This window comes from Salarias fasciatus, chromosome 8 (assembly GCF_902148845.1).
Source record: "Salarias fasciatus chromosome 8, fSalaFa1.1, whole genome shotgun sequence".
In the NCBI taxonomy this organism is placed as follows: Eukaryota; Metazoa; Chordata; class Actinopteri; order Blenniiformes; family Blenniidae; genus Salarias; species Salarias fasciatus.
Genome location: NC_043752.1, coordinates 7897699 through 7915343, shown reverse-complemented (window position 1 = coordinate 7915343; position 17645 = coordinate 7897699). Strand labels below are relative to the sequence as shown.

The 17645-nt window shown below is 42.7% G+C and overlaps 1 protein-coding gene across 2 annotated transcripts in view; it reads left to right on the top strand.

The window, feature by feature from the left end:
- The window catches only part of pemt (phosphatidylethanolamine N-methyltransferase), a 54983-nt gene that overhangs the window by 27467 nt on the left and 9871 nt on the right, over window positions 1-17645 (top strand). For both annotated transcript variants that reach the window (XM_030098135.1, XM_030098134.1), the window contains exons 4-5: window positions 7488-7633; window positions 12789-12900. In XM_030098135.1, coding sequence (XP_029953995.1) covers window positions 7488-7633; window positions 12789-12900 — 258 coding nt within the window. The remainder of the gene's footprint in view (window positions 1-7487; window positions 7634-12788; window positions 12901-17645) is intronic.

Genomic DNA, 17645 nt, shown 5'->3' with positions numbered 1-17645 from the left:
TTGACTACATGTACGCAGAGGGAATTTGAGCTTTTGTTTGTGCTGCACAGCACATGCTTAGTAGATGGACAATAACAACAATGGTTACAATGGCTTCAGTGTCATTGCTTCATGTCAATATTTTCCTGGGACTCGCTATTGTTAATGTTGAGAGTGTATTGTTCTCTGCGTGCGTGTATGTGCGGCTTCACATGGCATACTCTTTCGATTATTTCTGTCCAATTTTACATTTTTTGAGCCCGTGTTACCCGTAGCATACAGTGATTTGGTTTGACATCAAACCAAAGCTCGAAAGGCTAACAAACACGAATTGATCCCAACATATCAACGCTCAGTGCATTTGAATGAGAGACAGTGAACATGATTTCCTGTTACGTCATGAGCCTGATCCCGACCCGATGCAGCAGGAGTGGAGACATGGCCAATCTCGACTCTGCTCTACATAGCACATCCAGATCAGTTTATTAGAAAATATTATTACTGTCTCCAGTCCCTGCCGACCGACAACCCGAGCGATTGGCCATCACGGCGAACGCCCCACAGCTTTATTGTCAGGCCGCTAAATTGCCTGCCTAATTGACTTTCTCGAACACTGACTAATTCACCGCAGAACTGATTGCCTGACTGACAGTTACATCCTTTTATTAGCTCTGCCAGACGCGCACGCCGCTGCAGCCATACAGACTATGCGCAGTGCATATTTTCGATGCTCCAGAGTGATTATGCTCAACGATAAACCTTTAGGAGAAGCTTCCAAGCTTCGATACGTCAATTATTTTTAATTAACTAGCTATGGCCTTTAATTGGCCTCCCTTTCTAAAAGGAGAAGGCTTAATGAAATGAAAGGGCATGGTAAATATAGAATTACTTCATGTAAAGTTGTTACAGTGCTCCTCCCTCTGCGTTTACCCGAACGGAGTGTTAAAAGCAAATGCAAATTTCTTATATAAAAAATGTTGACGGATAGTTGATACTACGTCATTGCTACTTAAATACTGTCTTCAAAATTGAAGTCTGACGGTAGAAGGTGAGATTTAGTGATTGGATTAATAGACGTGACGCACATGGATGCATTGAGACTCTGTTCAGGATTTTGACTCAGTACTCAAAAATTTTTTATTACTGTTAAAACATTTCCTGAGAGTGAGTTACAGTTCTCATTTAAGATGATACTACAAATCCAGACTAACTAGTTACTTGGGCAGCTAACATTTGGGTTTGGGACTCTTTGATTTCGTGGCATGGAAATAACATTGATCGAAAGAGAGAGAGAGAGAGAGAGAGAGACAGCAGCTTTGCAGCTCTTCAACGTGAATGTGGGGAATGTCAAATGCAATAAGTAACCAGCTCTACAGTATTTGTGAATGTGTTACGAATTTCACACTGCAGCACACAAAGTAATCGATAAAGTGAAGTAATTAGTACAAATGAATGAAAACCAAGACACTGAACAAGAGATTGCAGAACTGCCGCACAAAAAGTGCTTATTTACTGTCACACAGCTTTACTGTTGACATGACGATGGAGTCGAACCCGACCACCCCACAATCCTTCTCATGTGAGAGTATTCCATTGAAAGCTGTGGATGTAGGCTACATGTTTTACTGCATCAGGCAGTCGCCTTTCAGCAGCTACGACGTAAACAGCTGCTGCAGCTGTGGCAGCTGAGTGGTTATTATTGCTCCATCTAACTATATACGATTTCTGTGTAACCATGGCGATCACTTAAGCCACAGCGAAGAAAATAACACGGACAGCTGGTTTTTTTTTTTTTTGTTCTCAACTCTCCATAACGTTTCTACAGTGTGGAAAGGAAGTAATCAATCAGTCAAAGCAGTATGGATTCAGCTTCTGGGTTTGTTCCTTCCTGTCTGGTAAAAGAAGAACGACTCTGCGGTAACAAACCTTATTTCTCCCTTTCACCGCGCAACCAGTTGATTTTTTATTGATCAAGTATGAGGAAACAAGCTGTGTGTACAAGTGCTCTGTAGGATGGAAGACAATAGCTTCATCAATCCCTCTTTTTCTGTCGAAGCTCTTTGGCTTTCAGTCGACCACTTATCACCCAGCAGTGAGGGCTTTGACTGAGCACTTGAATTTCTGAAGCACTTTTGTACCGATCACCGCAACTTGACAAAATTATATGTATATATGAAAATTTTGTTTCCAGATGATCCAGCGATACTGGAATATATCTTGGATTGATGAATTACACAATTTCACAATTTCAGTTTCCCTCGTCGTATTCACTGCAGCCACTAGGGGCCACCGTCTGGTCAATCGGCGCAAACATCATAATACCAGTGTTCAGCTATTCAGGACATTCTCTGAGTGGATTTGCAGGAATGTTAAAAGTCAGTGGAGAAATATCGAGAGTGTCAACATCATTTCAGCGTCCTTCAAAAATTTCTCTGCCGGAAGAAACGTCGGCCTCTGGCTTCTGATATTTGCCTGTTCACTGCATTCCATGCGACGTGGCAGTGCTGTGTGAACGGAGCATGTAGGTCAAAGTCTCTCTGTGCATTTCTTGACTTGTTTTGATTTGACGGGTCAAGGAGAGTGGCGCCGGCGTTATACACGGCCCACTCTTCACTTCTTGACTCTGAAGATGCGAAATACAGAGCGAGGTTTCTTACCAGACTTTAGCTGCTGGCAGAAACTGATTTTTTTCCCAGTACTATTCTTTTCAAAAGCAAAAAATATATATATTTATCTCAGGAATTCTTTTTTTTTTGTTGTTGTTGTTGAATTTTGAATCTTAACTGAATTTTTGACATTTTTGAACAGACTAAAAGTGAGTCAAGAAAGGATAAATAGGCAAATCATCAGCCTTGTTTTCGAGCGTTTTTCTGAACTCCGGTGTATGCAGCTCATTGCCAGACTCTCACAATAAACCTTCAGCACCTCCACCTTTACATACTTGTCTTCATCTCGGTTTACTTCCTTTTTCAAACTGCAAAAGACAAAAAATAGAAACAATATCAACCATATTGTCAAATAACATGATATCCGACTTCATAACTCACAGACATTTGTTTTACACTTCTATGTTGAAGAAAAGAACATTTCTTGGTACATACTATCGTTAGTTGTTGTTTTTGAGACCATATTTTCAAGGTCTTGGTCTTGACTCAGTCTTGGACTTTCTAAAGTCTGGAGAAATCTTTTTTTTTATTCCCTCCAGTTCCTACTAAGCACCAGAACGTAACAGTTTTGAGAGACTGGCCACCCCATAAAACCAAATAATTACAAATGACATTGAATACATTATGCTCGGGGGTTAAAACCCATAAATCACCAAGACTTGTACTTTTAGAAAGAGTTTTCCTTCTGAGTCATGGTGGGTTCGTCATCACCTGTTACGGGACATGAAGCAGCCGGTCCTACAGACCCACTTACCCCCTGCCCATGTCTCCCCCAGACCTTGTTTCCCATCTCCTTTCCAATACAAATCCCAGCAGTGTGCCTCCCCCAGACCACCTTACTTAACGGTCAGCCCAGCGGTCGCCGCATTGTGTCGGATGTGGCAGCAGCACCGCCGGGCATCACATTACACTTCCTGCTCCCCTCGACAAAGAAAGTTCACCATGAGACTCACTGTGCAGACCTCATAACCCACTTTCTCTCTTATTAACCCCAAACCTAGTTTCTAATCCAGACCCATTTTTGTCAGCGGGTTGGCCGCCGCTTTCAATCAGAAGCTCGCAGGTGCGTCGACATTCACGTACACACACCTCGTCTGCCCCGCCGCCTGCAAGCGTCTGTTCCCTTTCTGTTGTGCAAAGATTTAACTTTTCAATTTCTGTGACGGTTCAAAGCAGAACAAAAGGGGAGACATGAACGACCGCAACCTCAGGGACACTTCATTACTTCTGGTTGCCGTCAGAGGAAGGTCTGCCGGCTCATTAAGGGGCGGATGTAACCATATTCCCCTGGAACCTGCTAGTTTTAGATTTTATAGTCACTCATAACAGCAGCCCGAGTCCGTGTATTCCTATTGTTAATGTCTGCACTGTTTCATGACCAAAACCACAGCGCCAAATTGTCACCCAACATGAAAACGTGACCGTTTTCAGCGTTTCTGTCATTTCTAAGTAAATGAAGATCGTTTTAGTGTAAACAGAAATCTTTTTCAATTTTTTCTTCAGTGCAACCGCTATATATAGAGCCTTTTAGTCTGTCAAGGATTTCACAGTATTGCCTCCATGAGATGCGAACTACTACAACACCACGTGGCACACTTTTGAATTTATTACTCACTTTTTGCACAATAAATCACACAATTCATTATATTATGATTGAAAATTTAACCAATATCTACTTATTTTAAATAAGTGAACTGCATTCTTACACAATATAGTTATGCAAACATTCCAGGTGTGGTGATCTAAGTTATAGTACAATGCAGCAACTGTTTTCTATCCCTCACATTTAAATTCAGCAAATAACCAAACATCATTTTACTGTCACATCTTTATATAGTGTGTACACATGGGATGCATTCATCTTTGTCATATAACTTTGCAATATTCCAATATATTACAGGGAAAAAAAAAGCTTTTTTGTGTGCATTTTCACTCAGAAATCCAAATTTGGTCGAAGCACAGGCCGAGCAGAGATTGGAGGATTGCCGCCGGAGGCGTGAGTGTTACAAAAATCTTGTTAGCAATGCGACTGCTGAGAAGGAACCCTTTGAAATCTGTCTTTCTGTGAAAAGACGAGGCAGCTTGTGGCCTGATGTGAGCCGTCAGCGCGCAGACTGCCCACAGATGTCAGTTCATTCCGCCTGTTTTAGTCTCGCACTGCTGCTGTTCGTTGGAAATTGCAAATGAAGAACACAGGTTTTGGGAAGAGGATTAGATATTTTTCTGCAGTGTAATTTTTCTTTTTTGTGATCATGTTTTTTCCAACTCGGTCAATGTTTTTAGAGCGTCACGTCTTTCCATCAGTCATATAAGCCCCGTTTACACATCTTCAAGTGAGAATGGAAAACTTTCATTGTGTTTCATTTCATTATGATCAGAGACTGAAAATGCAATTTTTATGAGTCACATTTGCATCTGTTTTGTCCGCTGAAGGCTTTAATAAATCAGATCTTTTGTTGCAAAACAAGAATTTTATTAAGTTTATTTTCAGCTTGACGCACATTTCGTTTTACCAAGATTATATTATTACTCAGTTTTGTCAAACATTAAGGCCTATGGGTCAAAACCAGCTCCAGCCCAGCCCACCAAACCTCCAAGAAAATTCTAAACAATTCAACACTGATTTTTAAAAAAAGAATAATTACATATTGTTTTTTAAATCGATACTGCCAGTCATTTTTCCTGAACGACATATGGATTTAGAATGATGAGGCTTTTTTCTAAAAAGCAAATTAAATTTAACACCTCTCTCTGGTGTCGTCATTTCATCTACTTCTCATAAATCGAGCAATCCTTTGAATTTTTTCAGAGTTCGCAAAAAGTGCTATTTCCTTGTTCCTTGAATTTTCAAAGACGTGTTGAAGCGGTTGAAGCGGTGCCTTTACAGAGCTCTCTCATATCATCTTCCAACTGCTTTTAGAAGTAATCCCCTGCTTCAGGACCTTTTGGGAACCTGAAAACACTTCGACTTCTGAACAGGGTAGATATTTCTTATGTTCCTCTGATTTCTTGATGAGGTTGTCTGATCTCTTTATGGCCTTGAAAAACAAATTGGTGGGAGTAGCACACTAACTCCAGCCATGGTGCTGGTCAGGGGGGGGATTTGGAGGCGGGTGTGTGCAGTGCGAACGTTGTATACCTGCACATACTGAGGCGAAGGTTTTACAATAAAATGCACCATTTTGAGGGTTAATAATGAAGTGTGACTAAAACGAATGCCTTTTATAGCGGAGACCCCCCCTTCAGGAACCTCTCACCCGAAGGACTTCAGCAAAAACACCCAGGACAAAAATGAGAATGCTTTCAGCGCACGGCCGCTCACACACAGCTCGAAACCCGCGCATCACCTCCAGCGGCGTGACGTCAGGCCGGGTTAAACGCATTCTGTTTCCCGCTGCACTCACTGCACACAAACACACACGCACACACTGAAAGGAGCAGAAATGTGGAATGGAGCTAACACGTGCCTGGAAATTGTTCACATATTTGAAACGTCTGAGAGGCCGAGCTCATCCTTCAGAGAGAGAGCGCTGAATGCGTGCGTTGAACAACAAACAAAAGACCTGAATGGATCATCTGCGTGTTCTCTGTGACAATATATTACAATGTTTCAATACAAATACGACGCAGCTTTTTCACCACGAGACCATTTGATGATGCAGGAATCAATTCATACATGCTCTTTTGTCCATAAATGTATGAAACCACAGTTAAATGATGACAGAGTTTGTCTTTGAAATGTTTACTGCTGGATGAGGACTTGTGCTCACTTTGGGGAGCCACGTGTTTTATGTCTACTAACTAAAAAATACCTCCATCAATTCCCCATGAATTAAAAAAACAAACGAACATAAGGCCCATGGACCAAAAGTAGAATTATTATTATTATTATTATTATTTTGTTTTTTTAACATTTCAATGTATTTTGCATCAGACGGTATCAATTACAGCTGTAAGACAGCGTATGTTCCTTCAAAATGAACCAATTTCATGTTCAGTCATGTCAAACAAACACAAGAAATTCAGTTTATGTCTTTTAATGTAATCAAGTTCAGTTCAGTTTTTTCTTTTATGTGATTCCTGAATAAGATAATAGGAAATCCATGAGAGCAACACTATTCTCTGTTTGTCTTTCATGGAAATTGTTTTGCCACAGTGGGATTGTTGACTTTGAAGCTAACTTTAACTGGGGATTTTTTTTGTTTTCTTTTTCATAAAAATTCTTTCCATTCCAGTAAAGGTTACTGCAATTAAATCGTACTCTTTCTGCAACTTTAAAGCGGCGCGGCCTCGACCTGTCTTCTATTTCACGTAGGAGTTACTATAGCTCCGGAGTTGTCTGAAGGAAATTGGGTCAAAAATACTTTTTTCAATCAGATTTCTTCTTCACATATTTATCACACCTTTATTCCTTTATCTCCATTTCTTTGTGCGGCCTCCTTGCTCTACATCTTCAGTATTGATAGTTGAACTTCGAACAAATAGCAGACTTTGTTGTGTTCGCTTTGGAATAAGTTTCATGAAAATTGGGTCAGTGCTGCTTTTTCCATGGGACTCTGTGTTGTATCCTGTCTTTCTTTTGTCCACGTTTCTTGCCCGACATCTTCTGCATTAATTATATATGTTACTTAATGGCTGTCACTGATAAAAATTAGGTCAGCATGACTTTATCTTCTTGAAAATCTCTTTCAGTTTTATTTGTTCTCTGCAGTTTTTCCTTTGTATGCTTACAAGTTACTTGGGTTTAATGTAAATTGATCAGTTCACTAACTCTCTTAACTCACCTTTCCATGATGTTTTGGATTCAGACTCGCCATATTTGCACATATGTTTTTTCCCTAGTGTGACTGTGGCGATGAAGGCCCAGCCCAGGTGGGACGCCATGGATCAACCGGTTATCTTCTACGCTGGAGTCGCCCTCATGGTGCTGGGCACGCTCATGGTGGTCACCAGCTTCCTGGCTCTGGGCTTCACTGGAACCTTTCTCGGTGAGCGAAAAAGTTTCCGGAAAAACTTCACATTTACAGAACACTTGTATTACACTGAAGAAGACTTCACTGTAATACACGAATCAAACTTCAACTATCGAGAGTCCTGCTGATCAGAAAAAAGAAATCTCATTGAAATGATTTCAGTGTGGATGTAAGTACATTTCAGCAGCAATACGATAACAATGACAATCGTGATAATTTTGGTCACAACAACCGTGACATGAAGTTTTATAAACCTTTGCTGAAACCTTTTGGATTGTCTGTTGGCTGATGGAAGGTAAAGTCAGCACCGAAGTGAACTGTACTGTGTGAAAACCAGAGACGAAATATCGTCATTAAATGCAAAAATTTCAGAATTTAAACCGAACCAAACATTAATTTTAAGAAGAAATAGCATCGGCTCTCTCGTGACTTCCTCAGATGTATTTTGCTCCCACAAGAAAACAGGTCCATGGATTTTGACCCGTTTCTATTTATTTGTACAAACTTTCTCATTCCTACGCAAGTGAAGAAAGAAATATTCTGCCATTGAGACAAATGTACTTTTTATTCACCTCAAATACGTTGTGGGGTCTTCTCAAAGGAAAATGTAGGCAACAGGACCGTAATGAGCGCTTGGCAGGAACCAACTTGTTTCTAGGTCAGCTTTATGAATAAGTGATCTCCAAGGTTCACACAGACTGTCGGAGGCCGTGCGCCATCCCTGTCCATCAATACAATCGCTCTCCGACTGCGACGGCAGAGGGGCGCCTGCAGGAGCAGAAGGAACTAACAGAAGTGTGTGTTAATTCCTCTGCGTGTGTGTGTGTGTGAGTGTGTGTGTATGGACTGGGCCTACTTTGTATGCGCACCAAACAAAACCAATCAAGATGTTACGTCCTTCCACCATCTGCACCAACAAAGACCCCATGAAGCAGGGACAGGAAAATTGCTTATTATTTTCCAGCGGGGAGCATCACGGCGCATTCGCTGACTTCTGATAGCAGAGCCTCTCATTTGTGCTCCGAACACAAGATCCTCCGACAAATAGCCGTCTCTTGATGCCCAGATGAAACTATTTGTGGGTATGCCAATTTGTATGATTGGAGCCGTTACGAGACAGGCTGGATTTATTAAACATTCCCCCGGACACGGTGACTCTTCGCCTCTTTTACGTCTTTGCTGGCCGCAGACTCACTCCCTTGTCTTTCTCCTGCGTTCCACTTGTGCATCTTAAAAAAACAAACAAGACGCACCGAGGTTCATCAGTGCGTCAAAGACTCGTCTTTTATTGAGACGTGGTCGTGTTTGCTCGGATCCTCGATGGTGTCCTCAGCCCTTCATCAGGCTCTAATGGGATGACTTGAAATGGGTCATTTTAACCTGAGAGTGTTGACGGAGTGCATTTTTAGTGTGAATAATCACCAGTGTATTGGAAAATCAGCAAAACTGACCAAATTCATCCATATCTCAACTTTTATAGGTGTAAAACAAGCTTTAAATGTACAGTATATAGATAATACAGGCTGACAACTAACAACTCGTTCCATCCTCTACCAGGCTCCATGATATTTGCCGAGGTCGGACATGGGTTTACATCACCACTTGAGCCTGAGCTGCCGATGGAGTTAATATTTCAGACCAATCAATATGCAGATTATGTAATTAGTTTGAGTTAACGTCATCGTGGGGTGTTTTTCTGCTCACACCGGCTCCAGATAAACAAGCCCCTGATGTCACACTGGTGTACAGGTATATCGAACTGGGACACTGCTCACTGTAACCCGAGTGTATAGCGGCGTTACGTACACGTACATTACGTGGCCCATTTTTTTTTGGGGGGGGTGGAATTAGGTATTGCGGGGGCATGCATATTCCAAAAGATCACACATGCACACACACACACACATATGAAAGCAAGTTGCACAACACACACTGGCTTCCACCTGTTGAATCACACATGTGTTTACCCCGGCCCTGTTCTCTGTTCAAGACAGCCTGTTAATGCCTGTTAAAGTTATGTAACACTTTTTCATTACAAATGCTCATTTAAACGCCGCAGGTAAGATGGGATAAAGAGAGATTATGTAAACAAATCGGTTCGGTTTTGAATAGAGAGCCCGCAGTAACTGTCGGGCCAAACAATGCGCTAACCTCATTTCTGGCCGCCGCCGCGACGGCCGGTGTCAGAAAGCATAACGCGGGGGTCTTGCGTCACCGTTGTTTCATTGTGTTTATGAAAATTGGTGACGGGGATTTGGACAAGGAGCTGGCGGTTCAGCTCTCTGGAGGGTAAAGAAGAAAGGGCGGGTCCGCGCCCGGAGCCGGGATCGCTGAGCAGCTGGCCGACACGTCGACGCCGCGTGTGATTTGATTTTATCTGGCTATTTGTTTCTGCCCCTGGGCCGTGGGTTTGAATCACCGGGTCGCCGTGACTCAGGGGGCTTAATATAGAGCCGAGAAGACATGCCGAATCACAACACACACCCACAGGTTAAGTGCTCCAGAATTTGTCCGACTGTGTGCCTCCAGTGGAGGAGGAACGGGAAAACAAACATCATGGTTTAGCAGAAACAACAGGGCGTAAAGGTGAAGTCAGCAAGAGACAAGAAAGAAGCTCAATGCCCTGTCGAGGTGAACGATCCCTCCCACATTAATTAGAATTCCAGAGGTCAAGTCATTGATTACTGCTGGTATTTCTCCTGCTGGAGCATCAGTTCTGTCAGTCAGTAGGCGGAGGTCATAATGGTAAAAAACTTTGAATAAAAATACATGAAACATGTAAAAAAAAAATTCAGAACTGTGTTTCTTTCATCTGGTTCCTGCACTCGTGAGTGCGTAAAAGAGAAGAGTTATGAATCAAAGTGTGTGTGAATTGATGAAAAAGAGGTCAAGTGTGACGACTGAGTGCTTTGATGATCGTCATTAGAGGTAAGTAGGTCTCCTCTGCAGCGAACTGGCTGAGCTGCTGCTCCTGTTTGTTCATAGTTTTGGTGAAACGCCGTGCCCTGGGATGGACTGGCGACCCTTCGGCTGAGATCAGCTCGCGCGATCTTCACTTAGGCCTCATTCGCACATTTGCTGTTTGCACTTTTCTTGCTTATTTCAAACTTTCATGTAGATTTTTCATAAGAAAAATGCACATTGCATGGAAATAAAACCTACTCCAGTTTTTTATGTCTTTTGCAAATGTTGATTGTGCTATTTTTTTGCGATTTAGTTTCAGAAATACACCTGGTCTCACACATTTAATCTCTTTCAGAGACTCAGGAGCGTCAGCTTTATGTCCCAAAACACTACAAAACAAAAGATTAAGCGAAGTGTCTAAAAAGCAGGCAATTAGATGAACAGAATCTTGAATTAGACCTCATTCACTGAGATTCATGAACACCAAGAACAATGAGTGTTGTCAGAGGCAAAGAGGTTTTTCAGTATACAACACTATTTGTTGTAAATTTCGGAAAAAAAAGAAATTAAGCTCTACATTCTTCTAAATCCTCCTAAAATAAAAAGCATTTACAATACACAAAGCGAGTCCTCAACCTTCGCATTTTGCGTGTTTTATTTATTCGCACGTCAGACTTGTGTTGTTGGTGCAAACAGCGAGGTGAGAGCGGAGCGGGCCGACATGGCAGCGTTAGCACGGCCGTGCGGCGCCAGAACTCCACTCCACCGTGCCGCCGTTTTGTCAGAAGTGTGTCAGAACTGGTTGCAACGTGATAAGCACCACCTGAATCCGTCTGGCCCGGCTTTCCACACGGGACTTCAAGGCAAATGACTCTGCGGAAACCATGGCAACAGGTTGAAAACAGCCAAACTCGGCACCGAGCGGGATGATAATTATGGGTCTTAACTTTTTACACCTTTTGTCGTGTTCCCAGTGAGGGCGAAGTCTAGCACATGTCGCACCAACAAAACCCAGAGAAGTGAAGATGGAGCCCAAAAAAAAAAAAAAAAAAAGGTCATTCAACACAAAGTTAGCAATAGGAAGACAAAAAAAAAACAAAAAAAACTGGGTCATCCATGCAGTGTACAGCCACTATAATATATTTTTTTCCAGGTGAAACCGTTTGGCATACATGAGAGTGATAATTTACTACCATGTGTCAAATTAAACATTGATCCTCAGTAACAGAAATGCACTTGATTGTGTTATCGGAAACCATCGTCCGTCAATCATGCAAGGACGACACCAAATGGAAACATTGACTGAGGTGCAGTAAATAAAAGTCCCATCTGCTCCTCTGAAGCTGAACTTTCATGGATTATTCTTGTAACACTGGGATCTTTTTGGCTAAAGTCAGAAGGGTATTGAGCTACGATTGTATACATTGCAGTGGTTTCTACTGTTTACATCAAACATTACTGATAAAATAACTGAACAGAGTGTTGAATAAACTGAAGTATTGGATCAACTCTCTTAAAATGATGCCTTGACCAATCCCAATTGACAAATCGAAGTTCTTATGCACGTGCACGATGAAGCTAGGTTTACACCTGAACGATTCTGTGCCACGCATTGCCACGAATCGAGTCGCACACTACTCGTACAGTGGCGTAGTGTGGCGTGACGTGTGCGTAAACCCGTCGTGACTGCGTGCCATGTCGGGACGAGAATTTTGAAATGTTCAAAATTTTGTTCGGGGCCCTCGGCAGCACCTTTTCTGCTGCTCTTCAACACAGAGCAGCTGCCAGGTACAGGCATCTTCTCCTCTCCGCAATGACGGTGTCACTGTCATTCAGCATGTTGTCTGTTCCACAGCAAATCCAAAGATGACCCGGGGTTGGGAAAGCCCCCTTTTTACTCGTATATGACGTGCGTAATTGCGCGCGCAACCACGTCGTGCCAATGCGGGAAGCTCGTAAACTGTCCGTGAGCTGTGCGTGAACTGGTCGTGAACAGTGCGGGAGCCTGCCGGTTCGTGACTCCAGATTGGCACGCCTTGCCACGACAACATCGTGGCAAAAAGTCGTGCTTCAGATTGATAATGGCGGCCTCCAGAAAAGTGTGACTTCGTTGTTTTCAGCATTTCTGGAATGAAAACACAAAATCAATGCCTGACAGTCACCTCGATTTGGGGAACAAATACAAGCAGAGCGAACCAGGCGTGCATGTTGTTGTTAAGTCGAACCATCCCTGACGTTGACTGTATTTCATGTGTTTATCTTCCAGGTGACTACTTTGGCATTCTGATGGAGGAAAAGGTGACGGGCTTTCCTTTCAACGTCACAGAGAACCCGATGTACTGGGGCAGCACCGCCAACTACCTCGGCCTGGCCTTTATGTAAGTGTGCGTCTGCTCGTGGTCACGAGCCTGATGGGACGTGGGACTGGTTTAAGATCGGGTTAATCGATTTTTCGGGTTTTCCATTAACCGGAAGAGTTTCCAGCACATCAGCTCAAATTCTGCTGAGTAAAGCGATGGCCCTGCGCTCGTGCCCTGTAAAAATGGAAAACTTTTTTTTTTTTTTTTTTCCCCAAAGTTGTGGGACGCTCTCCAGCCAAAAGGTGAGGGTTTAAACCGTGACCACGCTGACGGGAGGTCGGCGTGCACCGTTGCCAGGCGAGCACTGCTTGGCTGATGAGCCAGCAGACCAATAAAAGCTATTAGCCCCTCGTTCTTCCTCGCAGAGAGGAAGTGCAACCTGGATTCAATTCATCGTCACACAGCAGCTCAAGCCTACTTTTTTTTTTTTTTTTTTTTTTATGCGGCGCCCCATTTTGCACCATTTCATCGGCCTTTTTGTCTCGGCAGCCTTTCAAGCGCGCCCGCGTCTCTCGGTCTCTCCTGTACCTATTCAGGAGTGTCTGGCTCACGTCAAGGAGTTCGAACCCAAAGAACCCCTCTGCGCTCGCGTCTTCGGCTGCCCATCATGCTGGAGGAGGATGGGAGGGAGGGAGGATACTTCCCCCGGCTCGTCTCTGTGCCACACACTCTTTCCCACACATTAAGCCACTTACTGGCCTGTCTGCGTGACCTCGACAGATTAGCTGCCACACATTAGCACTTAGACTAACACATCAACACGTTCTCGACTCGTGAGGCTGAACAAATGAAATGTGAGCTGAAATCCCAGCGTGGTGTCATTTTATGGTTCCCCCCCCCCCCCCTTTTTTATATAGTTACATATCATGTTTTTTTGTGTCACTCCACTTATAGGCTGAACACGAGAGGAGAGGAGAGGAGAGCCTCTGAAAGCTCACTGCTTCAGTATCTAATGATAAAAAAAAAGCTATTGTCACGCTGAGCAGCATTGTAATGATCAGTCATGTAACGCCCCAGAAATGCAGGTTATCATTTTAAAAAATTAAAAAAAATATATAGATATTTTAAAAATCCCTCTTTCTTTTCCCATTTAGGAACTATAATGGGAAATGGGTGAACCCTAACAGTGAACATTTGGACTCTGCACTTCAGTGGAAGAATTATAGAGTAGTTCTAATCCAGGAGTTTATCCATCTTTTATTCTGTATTATTTCAAACCACGGTCAAGAGGATGCTCGAGCCGGTTGATTTTAAGGTTGCCAGTCTGTCGAAGAACAACCAGAGAGACAGAAAGCCAGACCAATCAGCTCATATTCGCACCTACGGGGTAATTGTGGAGCCTGGGAAGGAACTGAAGTACGCCTGGAAACTTCCAACATGGAGGAAGTTTGTCTGCAAAGCATGAAACGGCTTTTGAACCAGATAGCATGTGGGAGTTACTCATTTGTCAGTTTTTGCTGTAATTAATTGGATGTCCTTGTACCGTCTTTTATGCGTTTGTGAAACAATTTGCGTTGCCCACACATTTCCATGATTAGGCAAAACCGTTAAACACTTCACCAAGCAGGCCCTGGAGAGCGCGCATGTTGGGGGGGTTGGACAATGGCCACGTGTATCGGATTGTAAATGTGTCATATAAAGTGGATCCGTACGTAGTGACGTGATGACGCTGTATAATCCGCTGTCACCCAGGGTCGCTGCACGCCGTCCCTGTATACATGTCCGTTTAACACGATTGTTTTCAGTCAGATTGAAAAAAAAACACCCATGTAAACTGGGCCAATGTGTCCTGTTGGACGGATTCGGTATCAGGTCCTCCTCACATCGCGCTCCGATACGTTGCATCATGTGTTGAGCTTGCAGCCCGTAGAAGAAACTCTCAGCAACAAAGAACAACGGCGACGTGACTTTCCTAAAGGCCGCCTGCCGCCTGCAGCGGAATCACGTCGAATCAGCAAAAACCGTGTCTCTTCTCAGTCGTCGGCTTATGTTACCGAACGCACACATCAAGAAGGAGAACTCCGTCACAAAAACACTGAAATACCTCTCAAGGCAGTTTTGTGAACAAAGCTTATATTCATGGATACCTTGGTGCTGGATGTGTGATTGTGCGCTTGGAACACGATAGTATAGTTACATAACGCCAGAGAAATCTGTGTTTTAAATTGTTTAAAAACAACGGCGTATTGTAAAAATCTTCCTGTTTTTAAGAAATATCTAATCAGCAATTTAAAGAAATTGAATCAGACTTGGCTTTTACCTCTTTTGTGTTGGATTTTATTGCAGGACTTTTTTATTTTCTTGTTCCTAAAAAGTTTGGACAGAAGAATTCAATGGAGAAAAAAAAAAAAACCTGCATAAATCCCAGACCAATGATATTCACACAAAGGGGACAGTCATACACGAGGAAGAGAACGTTACACTGAACAATACGGAGTTCAAGGATGTTCCTGCAGACAGTCGATTAGGTGAGATGCTTTTTCAGGTCTTTAAACAGGTCACCAGTCTCAAAGGAAGAGGAATATTCCACTTTGCCATTTTTGCTTGTTTCATATAGATGTAGACAGTCCAGCCAATCGAAAGCATATTCTGCACTTATGTGGAAAACGTGATCCTCAATCGACCAGGAGCTCCTCAGAAAGAGGCTCAGCTTTGAACCTTTTTCCCACAAAGACTCGCAGGTTTTTCTTCAGTACTATTGTGCATTTATGTCTCTTTGTAGTCACAGTTCAGTCACGATACATGAAGTTTGTTGGCCTTGGCCTACATTGACTGCGATGCCATTGATATGCTCTTCTTTTTTTCTCTATACTGTGTACGACAGACGAAGGACTGTAAATATACTTTTTCTGTTTTGTTTCTGAATGCGTGATGCAGACTCGGGGACACGATAGTCAACCAGGACTTGTCTACTCAATTAAGTGTAAAAATACTTCCAGTTTTTAAGTACCTCAGTTAATTTGTGTGTTTTCTCATTAATCATACCATTATTATTTGTTTCCTCAGTCTCAATAAATCCATGACACAAGAGTATCGAAGGTAATTTTGGCAGATTAGCCTACTCGAGCAGGACTGTAAGATTAATGACAATGTCTGAGAAACTTCATAATTCTGATTAAATAACTGTGAGTACAATGAGGCCAGTAAAGAGGGGTAGTGGCTGTCAGCAGGGGAGTTGTGAGAAAGGATCGGACTAAGACCAGGACTTTCATATGTGGTACCTTCAATTTGACTAAGGCCATGTTTACACAAGATTTTGTGCCTTTTTTTTTTTCATATCCAACTATCACCCACTATTCTTTTGTTGTCTGTCCCTCTCTTCTATTTTCCATCATCTCTTGAACCCATTTTTCACCGCTTCCATTGACATTGGCCATGTATGTTAATTACAGTGCGTTCAAGTGTGTCTAAGTTGGGCTGTCCCTGCTACTAGGACTAAATGGATAGATGTTATTGTAGCTTTTAAATACAGCTTTAGTGTTTTCATAACGATTTTGAAGCTATCCGCATGACCGTGCCCAGTTCTCTGCTCCCCATCGACCTAATTTCTTTCAAGGTTAGTCAAATGACCATTTCGGTCACAATATATAAATAATTAGATACATGATAAGATTTTCATCACTTTTCAGTGTTGCCACCCTACTTTTCTACTGCATATGTAAAGTTCCAAACACAAACACAGAACTCGGTTCCTTAAATGAATGTAGTTCTTTCCCACATCTGACAGTGGCCTACTTTGCCAACAAAGAGGTGGAGGTGGTTCCTGCTCTCCAGATGAGACAAACAGCAACCACTCAAATAGCCTGATCCGTTGAAAGCATGTGGGCTGGAACACAAATCTGTATCACAGACATTTTGAGCTTTTTATTTGTTTTCTATTTGCTTTGGTGCAGTTCTGACAAAATGTGTTCACCAGGAAAGATGTTTAGATTCTGTCCAGCTTCCAACAGGAAACGCGAGGAACTGACCATGGAATATTTTTGAAATGTAAAAATATGTAAACACAATAAATATTACACTGACTTGAAACACTTGAAAATTAGACACAGGAGAAGCAAGAGTGTAATCCCATTTTGCACCACATGATGGTGTATTGAGTGGTTCTTAAGGCCTCGGTATTCTACTGTGTCTGCAAAACGCACAGAGCAGTGTGTAGCGTCGACACACTTCCTTCACCCCTGGAAGTTCTGCTTGTATGTGCCACGAAGCAGTTCGTCCCAGAAACGCTGAGGGGCGTGACAAGAGCGGTCGTGAAATCGCATGAAACTCATGCCATGCTTATTTTCTGGTTGTGTATTTGTGGTCACAGCGAGGAGTTTGGCAGAACGATGGGCAGTCACGGTGCAAATGTTAGCTCCAGGCGTGAGCCCAGCTGACTGCAGTGGTGAACTGCGAGCTAGTTTCCTGCATGGAATTCCGGGACCGCAACCAGAATTTTTAGAGTGTGCTGTTCACTCCTGAATTTAATGGCGCTTCTTCAATAAAGTGCACATTTACGGCACCGTCATCTGGATCGCATATCCAGTATATCGTACCTTTAATACGTCGGTTAAAACCAAGTGAAGCCACCGTCTTCCACTTCCAATCCTCGTCAGGTGCATAAGTATCAAACTTTAAGAGTTCTTATGTATCAGATATGAATCATTTTTCACCGACGCTTCAATCTGAAATGAATTTTTCATTTTTTGCCATCTGAAAATTGATATGACAATACAATGGGGATGTTTCTGGGTGAGTTTGATTTTCTCAAAACTAGGTCGTTG